An 8,076-nucleotide genomic window follows, 5' to 3' on the forward strand; every position below is an offset into this window, starting at 1 on the left:
TCTTACAGCTTCTAGCACCTGAAATTGAAGAACATTAGTCTTATGTGGCAGACCATTAGCCTAATCTATAGGCTTTTAGTTTAAGCTTCTGATACATAATGGGCAAGAAGCTCACATTTATTCCCCACTGAGTAGGGTACACTGTAAATAGCTCTCAGAAGAAAAGTTAGAAAGCAGGTAAAATTGAAAAGTGGTACAAAAAAAAGACATTTTGACATCTTTGTCCTGTACCTTGAAAACCACTTTAAAACAGAATAATTACACATAAGTAAAATGTAAAAATGATTTTAAAGTACCTAATATTTTAATAATGTATTACAGAAGTGAAGATACAGAATTCCTCTGAAATATTTTCTTCAGTCACTGAGGACTTGTAGAATCCTTTAATCAAAGAGTAATGCCTTACTACTGAAAAAAAATCATTAATTGAGTCTAATTTAATTAAGGCTGGAACTTAACATTAAGTGAAAATAGGCATGAGATTAAAATTTACTTGGTGCTTTTAAAATAGAGTGATTTACTAAACCAATCACGTTAACCTTTCCACTGAAACAATATTTATAGCATTTAAGACAGCTCATTCCCATCTCTCTGTCCCTGAATTAGGGATATTCACGCTTTGGTAATTAATCCTTTCTTGTGCACCACCTGCAGACCTACATCTGTGTCTATATGTGGCCACGTGTATGTTTTTATATGCACTGTACATGCTTGTATTTGTTTATGTAAATAAGGTAGGGCCACAGGGCATGGGGGAAGACCTTGGAGGTCCCTTTGTCCTTCTCTATTCAGAGACTGACCTTCTGTCAAGCCCAAAACTATAATGGTCAAAATTAAAGCAACACATGGTAGCTAAAATCCACATGGTTAATAACCAAACTTAGGAGCTTTTTTTTCTCTTTCCCTTCCTCTAATAGTTTCTGAAAGAGAAATGACAATCCTACCAGGTAAAAAAATAAGCAAAGAGATAGGTAAGCCAAGCACTAAAGCATGTGTACTTCTGTTATTTACAAGGCACATATTTTGCCACAGCACACTCACTTTTTCGTTTCACATGTCAAGCTGTCACCTTTACAAAAGGAAGAGAGCTGCACTTAAAAAACCCACAGCAGAGTAAACTGCTTAGTGTACGTACATTGTACCCTGATACATTCAATTTGACCATGAAAAGGAGTGCTGAAACAAATTAAAGGAAAAAAGGCCAGGACAGCACTTTGGTTAGGTTGTACAGCCCTCCCCAATAAATATCCTCCTTCATTATCTATTTAGTAGTCTACACGGTCTAGCTGTGTCTGCTGTGAGCCTGAAGAGGATTCTGTGTCAGCTACGCTAAGGCTGTGTCGCAACTTCTCTGCCCCAGTAGGTGAGCTCAATCTTTTTCACCCCTTTGAAGGATTGAGGGCTCCTTTTGCAGTCAACAGAAAATTTCCACGCACCCAAGAATGAGGACCATCTACTGCCTGACCTCCAGATGAGACTACTGCAAAAGAAGCTGGTTCCCACAGTTTCTTCCTTGTCGCCAAGGTGATAACAGGAAACAAGACACTTTCTCAAGTAGAAAACATTGTGTATCACGACTTTTACACATGGAAGTGACTCTCATTTTAACGACTTAGAGAGGTCTGTCAAGCCCCTAAGGGAATTTACTATTTTTTTTCACGAAAATTCTGAAAATCCTTTTCCCCACAGGGTACAAAAATATGTCATCCTCGAACCTTCGTGAGCAAAAGCTTCCAAATTCCTACCTGACTTCCTACGGTCCCACATCAGTTAGGAAACACGCTTTTTCTTCTTTGGCATCAGCCCATGAGTAAACTGGTATGAGCTGGCACTCAAATGGGGTTCTTATCGGTAGCACTTGGTAAGTGGTATTTCCTAGGATCATGTGGTACCCTGAGGTTCACTCAGGTACACTTAGTCTTCTAGGATCCTGTCCAGAGCCAAAGAGGGTCTAGAATGTCACTGGAAAGCTTCAGCAGAGCTCATGGTCAAGGTTTGCTCTTCATCGGCTCCAGAAATGAAATCTGAACTACCACCATGAGGCCAAGGGCCAAGAAGGAAAAGGACCACCTCTTTTTGTGCTCTGCCTGCTTCCTTTGGGAATTCTGCTTTTCTCCCCGCTCCTTTGAGGCTAGACGCTCTTACCAGACCCCCTAGTACGCATAAGAAATGCAAGTTTACAGAAGCAGAAATTCTGGTGTAGACAATTCCCCAGCATTCCGTATTTTTATAGTCACAAGGTACTCAGTGTTCTTGAAGTTAATTCTGAAGTCAGTGGAAAATACATGATAAAATGTCAAAGATGAGTTGGTTAGCATTTTTTTAAACCAATAGATTATACAAACATATATATAGTAGATTGAAAAGTACCAATATTTGATTAGCCAGGGATTCTCCTTCCTGGACAATTTTAGATGTAAGTAACACACTGAGTGGCAGCAACTCGTTAGTTTCCAACAGGAGAAAGAACAGACACTGACCTTCCTACTCTTTGCCAAGAACTCTGCTGCGCGCCTTGCGAGTATCATCTGTTCTAATGTTCCCAGGGTGCCTGCGAGGCAGGCATGCTTATCCCCATTGAACAGACACAGAAACCCGAGTCTCAGAGCCAAAGCCAAGGCCACAGACTAATATGAAGCTGGGACAGGATTCAAATCAGATGATCTGATGCCAATACCCACCTTTGTTCAGTTACAGCACACGGCCTGAAGAGTGACAACCAAGCAGGGCAGTCAACTAAAAACCAACCATTAGCAAGATCTTTTGAAAGCTCTTCCACCTAGGCCTGTAGTTGAAGTCTCAATTTTTTTGTTAATCAAACTAATAAAAATCTTTGTGAGGGTCTTGAACGCTATAAAGTCCCACAGACATAGGGATGAGTTTTGGGTTCCAGGACAGAGGAGACAGGACCCATTCGAAGGAAACAGAGAACTGATGCTTGGCAGCAACAAACCTGCAGTCGGTCTATTTTCACAAGCTGGACCACTTTCCTGTCCCTTATGTAAGACCCTCCAGAAAACCCCACTCTTTCCCAATAACATTTAGAAACAGGGCTGGGATTTCCTACCTTCAGAATCTGGTCCCCTTCTTGAAGTCCTTCTTGCTCCGCTGAGGTACCCTCTTGAATGCCGGCCACAAATATCCCGACATCATTGCCACCGGCCAACCGGAGGCCCACGCTGTCTCCCTTCTTGAACCTCACCATTTTGGTATTGGGGCTGCAATGGGTTCCATTTCAGGAAAGAAAGATGGGAGATTTTTTGGGGGGGGGGTGGGGGGGGGTAAAGGGAAACCAACATTAGCAGTGAGCAATTTAATTTATTCTATTTATAGAGTGATTTACCCTTTGAAAAGCTCTCTCTCATTTTTCTCATATAATCTATAATTTTATCTTCCTTGGGGCTGTAAGATGAATATCAGTAGGCCACTTTACCAGTGAAGAATAGAAATAGAGAATGTTTAAGTAAACTCATTCAAGATTAAAAGCAAATAATGGGCAGGATTAGAGCAAAAATCAAGGCCATCTGATTCCTACTTCAGGATTCTTTCAAAGGAAAGCTTGCTGACCCCATAGGGATCCTGTCAAATGGAGACACAGCCTGGGTCCAGGGAAGCAGGATCCTAATCCAGAGGCCACTGCTCCTGAACACCACGGAAGCAGGGGTTCTCACTGTCAAGTGCAGAGCACTGTATCACTTCTCTCCTGCCTCCACACGCCAGGATCACCTGTCACTATAGCCCCTACAGAGGCACCATACTTAAGCAATACTTCATCCATCTGGGCGTTCTTGATCTGGCAAACTCAAGTACTCAAAATAACATCTGGAAAACTAGCCAGGTAACCAGACAAGCAGACGAAGTTAACATTCACTCACTTCCACATTTTACTCGTCCTACAAATGATTTCTCTTTCTCACAAACAGTAGCAATAGGGGTTGGTTAAAGGGCAGCTGATTATATGCAAAGTCACCATCTATAGTTTAAGAAAACCATTCTTCCAAATTTCCATTAAGGAGATAGAGCTGTGTGGATGAAGAAAGGGGGAAAGCAAGAAAGACTGAAATACATACCCATATATTGCTAAATCTTCAGGACTCGGACGAAGAACAGTTCTTGGGGCTGGTTTTGGTGGAGGAGCTGTGGATTTAAAAAAATCATTACCAACCTGGACTAACAGGCTTTGTCTTGTCTCTAAATATAAAAATCACAAAACCCACAAAAAATTCAAGTCTGTACCCTATGCTACATACATGTTATCACGTCACACAAAAATGTCTTAAGTTTAATTTTGAGGCATTAGTAGGTGTCAATGATTTCTCAAAAGAAGTGAGAAGACAATGAACCTTTAAAATGCAAGGTGCATAATCACATTTACAAACAGGTAGCATTTTTAAAATAACTTAAAAGCCATGTAATAATGCTGTTTTCTTCCATGGATAAATATTTATGCATTTAAATCATGATAATTTTATGGGGTTGGGGGCAGGGGTAGGGAATTGAGTTGAGATCAGAAATGGGACATAAAGGACTTCAACTAATCAAATTTGACAAAATGTGACTGTGACATAATTAGAAGTATGTATTTGGTCTCTGCCCCACCCTCAGAAATCCTAAAGTCCCTATAATCTCTGGAGTGAAAGGGGTGCCAGGAGTATCTTTTGCTCTAATGTTCCGTCTTTGAGCCCAGTTCCTGACACAGAGGTCCTACATCCCTTGGAATTTCCTGGGTGATGGGAGCATCCTTTGTTCTAAAGAGATGACTCCTGGATAGCCTCAGGATGGGGCTGGTCACCAGGAAGAGGAAGCCATGCACATGACAAAGCCTCCATAAACAAGGGGATTCAGAATGCTTCAGGGTGGTTGAAAATATTGAGGTGCTGGGAGGGTGACGTGCCTGGAGAGGGCAGGAAATCTCTCCACCCTCTCCCCAGACATTGCCCTATGCATCTCTTTCATTTGGCTGTTCCTAAATTGTATCCTGTATTTTTTTTTAAAAAGTAATAGTAAATAAAGTGCTTTCCTGAGTTCTGTGAGTCATTCTAGCAAATTATCAAACTTGAGGAGAGGGTCATGGGAACCCCCAATTTAGAGCTGGTTGGTCAGAAGTGAAGGTGGCAACCCGGGACTCGTGACTGGCGCCTGTAGTGGGGGCATCTTGTGAGACTGAGCCCTTAACCTGCGGGGTCTGCACGAACTTGGGCAGTCAGTGTCAGAACTGAATTGAACTGTAGGACACCCGGTCGGTGTCTGGAGAATTCGAGAACTGGTAGTTGGGCGTAGGACAAAACCCACACAGTTGGTGTCAGACGTGTTGTGAGCAGAAAACAGTTCAGGTTGGGATGAGGGATGGGAGACAAAAGGACCATGACTAATGAAATATAGCAAAAGGTGACCAACCTGTTGGCACACAGAAAGAGCTGTTATTCTTTATATTTTTTTCAATATTAAATGAGACAGGAGTGCCTCTTCCATATATAAAAATGATTTTAAAATAATTTCTCTCTTTCCAGCCACTCTCTGGAATAACCAAGCACTGACACCTGAACATGACTGTTTAAAATGAGCCTCACCTGGGGGTTCCTCTTGGTATGTGGGTTCCTTGCTGGGCTCTGTGCTCACTGCAGCTGCAATATCCCCAGTGGACTTAAAGGGAGTGGGTGTGGCGCCCATCCTGGACCATCTGCTATGCATGTCCTCTCTTGAACTTAAGCACATGTCATGTTAATGTCTCATCATGTGACAGATTTGCAAATACGTATGTGCGTACACTCACAGGGATGTGTGCAAGGGAAATTACTCATCATCTTACTTTGGTCTTTCCTTCAGCTTTTCATTCGAGGAATGATAATCATAATCGGAATACTGCTGTCGTCTCTCCTCTGGAGAATATGATCGGTTTGACTCTATTTCTGAGATATCTGATGTCAAAAATAAGAAAAGACTTCTTAATAAAACATTTGAGACCTGTGCCAGAAATTATTCTATTCTCTGGGCAAGGAAACAGGGGAAACGGAAGACAGAGCAGGCAGTAAATGTGCCATTAGTCTGATAGTCTTTCGTTGAAAAAAAAAAAAAAGAATCTGATCGTTTGAAAGGAAAGGCATTAATTAACAAAGAGGGCTCTAAATCCAGAATTTTATGTTCCTCTTTCATCATACTTTCCATCAAAGCTGACACTGAAGAGACAAAATCCAATGATGGGAATATATATATGTGTGTATGTGTGAATCTATATTAGTGTATATACACACGTACACACACACACTCATTTTGAGTGTGCGCATAGACCAGTGCTTCTCAAACTGTAATGTGCATACATATCACCTGGGATCTTGTTAGAATGCAACTCTTCTGGGCCAGGCCCAAGATTCTGCTATTCCATCAAGCTCCTGGATGACACGATGCTGCTAGTGGGCTGAGGAGCACACTTGGAGTAACAAGGAAATAACCTGTAAGCTCCTAGCACACTGGGATTATTTCTTGTGCTCTGCTTGTTTTCCTGTATTCAGAGCAGTAACCACCTGATTAGACATTTTATATAATAGAAATTAAACCAAGTTTTAAGGTTTTATAAAGTAATTCTTTTAAAAATCAACAAGTCCATTTCTAAACTTGAGAACTTAATATTTTCTAAACTTTTCTGCACAAAGCCAATACTAGATGGTTAAGTAGGAAATAGCATGCCTACTTATTTTTATTGCTAATTTTTACATGGTTAAAATGTTATCGTATGTACTGTACGTCAACTATACTTCCATCAAAAAAATAAAAATAAATAATAAAGACATGCCCAAGAGCCCCCCGCTCCGCCAAAAAGTAAAGGGCTAAGAAGACACAAGACCATTTTGAAGGACAAGAAGTTGGATTTGGCTGTGGAAATAAATGAAGAGAGACCAAATAAATAAATGTTATCTTATGTAAAATTCATATTCAAATTTAAAAAAAAGAAACGACTATAGCTTCATAAGAGAAGAGGTGACACAGATTGCTAACCAATGAATAACACACATTCAGCCATTCTGATTGAGTCTATTATAGTGTCTACCAGTTTTAACTATCCTCTACATTGTCTTCTCTTTGTTGGAAGTATTAATAGTCACTTCAAAAAAAAATCACATGATAAAGCACAAGAATGAGCAATTTACAAATGTATGTGGTTAGTTCTGTGAACCACTCCTACATACATTTTTTTACTAACAAGTTTTGTTTTCAATGGCCTAAATCAGAGTCCAGTGGGATTCACAAGTACACCAGAATTTCATACTGGAATCCTAATTTCAACAGACCCTTTAATAAGAAAATAACAACCAAACCTGGAATTAAAGTTTAAAAGAGAGGCTTCTGTTAGAAATTTAACTTCCAGGTGAATGGCTATGCTAAATAGAGATGACGATGCAGAAGCAACAGTCTTACTCTCCTCCAGCTCAGCTCACAGCCTCCCCTTTCTTTACCTTCTATTTCTGAGTCGCTGTCATTTAATGAGGGGATGTTGATGAGCGTCTGCTTGCTGTCCCTCAACACCACGAGCTGGAGTTTTCCTCTTGACTTTTCTATCAGTTTTCGAGCATCCGTTAAAGACATGTTCTCAGTGACGGTTCCATTTATCTGTGTTTATGAAGAACAGTAATGTTCCATGCAATACAACCACCCACAGCAACACAGAAAATCCTTATTTTCCTCTTCTAAAAAGTTAAGGGCTTTGCTCAGTTACTCAAACAGACGTGGGCTTTAGGATGACTGACTGAATAAAAATGAATTATCCTTTACATTAAATATAACCCCGCATGCCTGGAACCCAAACACAGGCCTGATAAAGCTGTAGTGTACTTAAGTTACTCTGCTAATTTATTTAACTTCCAAGCTCAAGACGATGGTTTGGTTTACTACTGGAACATGTTTCCTGACTAGAGAGGTTTACAAAAACTATTAAATAGTCAGCATTCATATACCACCAACTTGCCCTCTCACCTTTCCTTCGTTTAGAGAACAGGAGCTTCAACTTTTTTTTTTTTTTTTTTTTTTTTTTTTTTTTTTTGCGGTACGCGGGCCTCCCACTGTTGTGGCCTCTCCCGTCGC

General features: G+C 40.6%; 1 protein-coding gene across 6 annotated transcripts in view; it reads right to left on the reverse strand.

Moving 5' to 3' along the window:
* TJP2 (tight junction protein 2) overlaps positions 1-8,076 on the reverse strand; it is a 111,124-nt gene that overhangs the window by 19,883 nt on the left and 83,165 nt on the right. For all 6 annotated transcript variants that reach the window (XM_024126746.2, XM_028493900.1, XM_024126745.3 and 3 more), the window contains 5 exons: positions 7,452-7,605; positions 5,810-5,918; positions 5,571-5,704; positions 4,071-4,137; positions 3,068-3,218 (listed from right to left, as the gene is read on the reverse strand). In XM_024126746.2, the coding sequence (XP_023982514.1) occupies positions 3,068-3,218; positions 4,071-4,137; positions 5,571-5,704; positions 5,810-5,918; positions 7,452-7,605 (615 nt within the window). The remainder of the gene's footprint in view (positions 1-3,067; positions 3,219-4,070; positions 4,138-5,570; positions 5,705-5,809; positions 5,919-7,451; positions 7,606-8,076) is intronic.

Source organism: Physeter macrocephalus, chromosome 9 (assembly GCF_002837175.3).
Source record: "Physeter macrocephalus isolate SW-GA chromosome 9, ASM283717v5, whole genome shotgun sequence".
In the NCBI taxonomy this organism is placed as follows: domain Eukaryota; kingdom Metazoa; phylum Chordata; class Mammalia; order Artiodactyla; family Physeteridae; genus Physeter; species Physeter macrocephalus.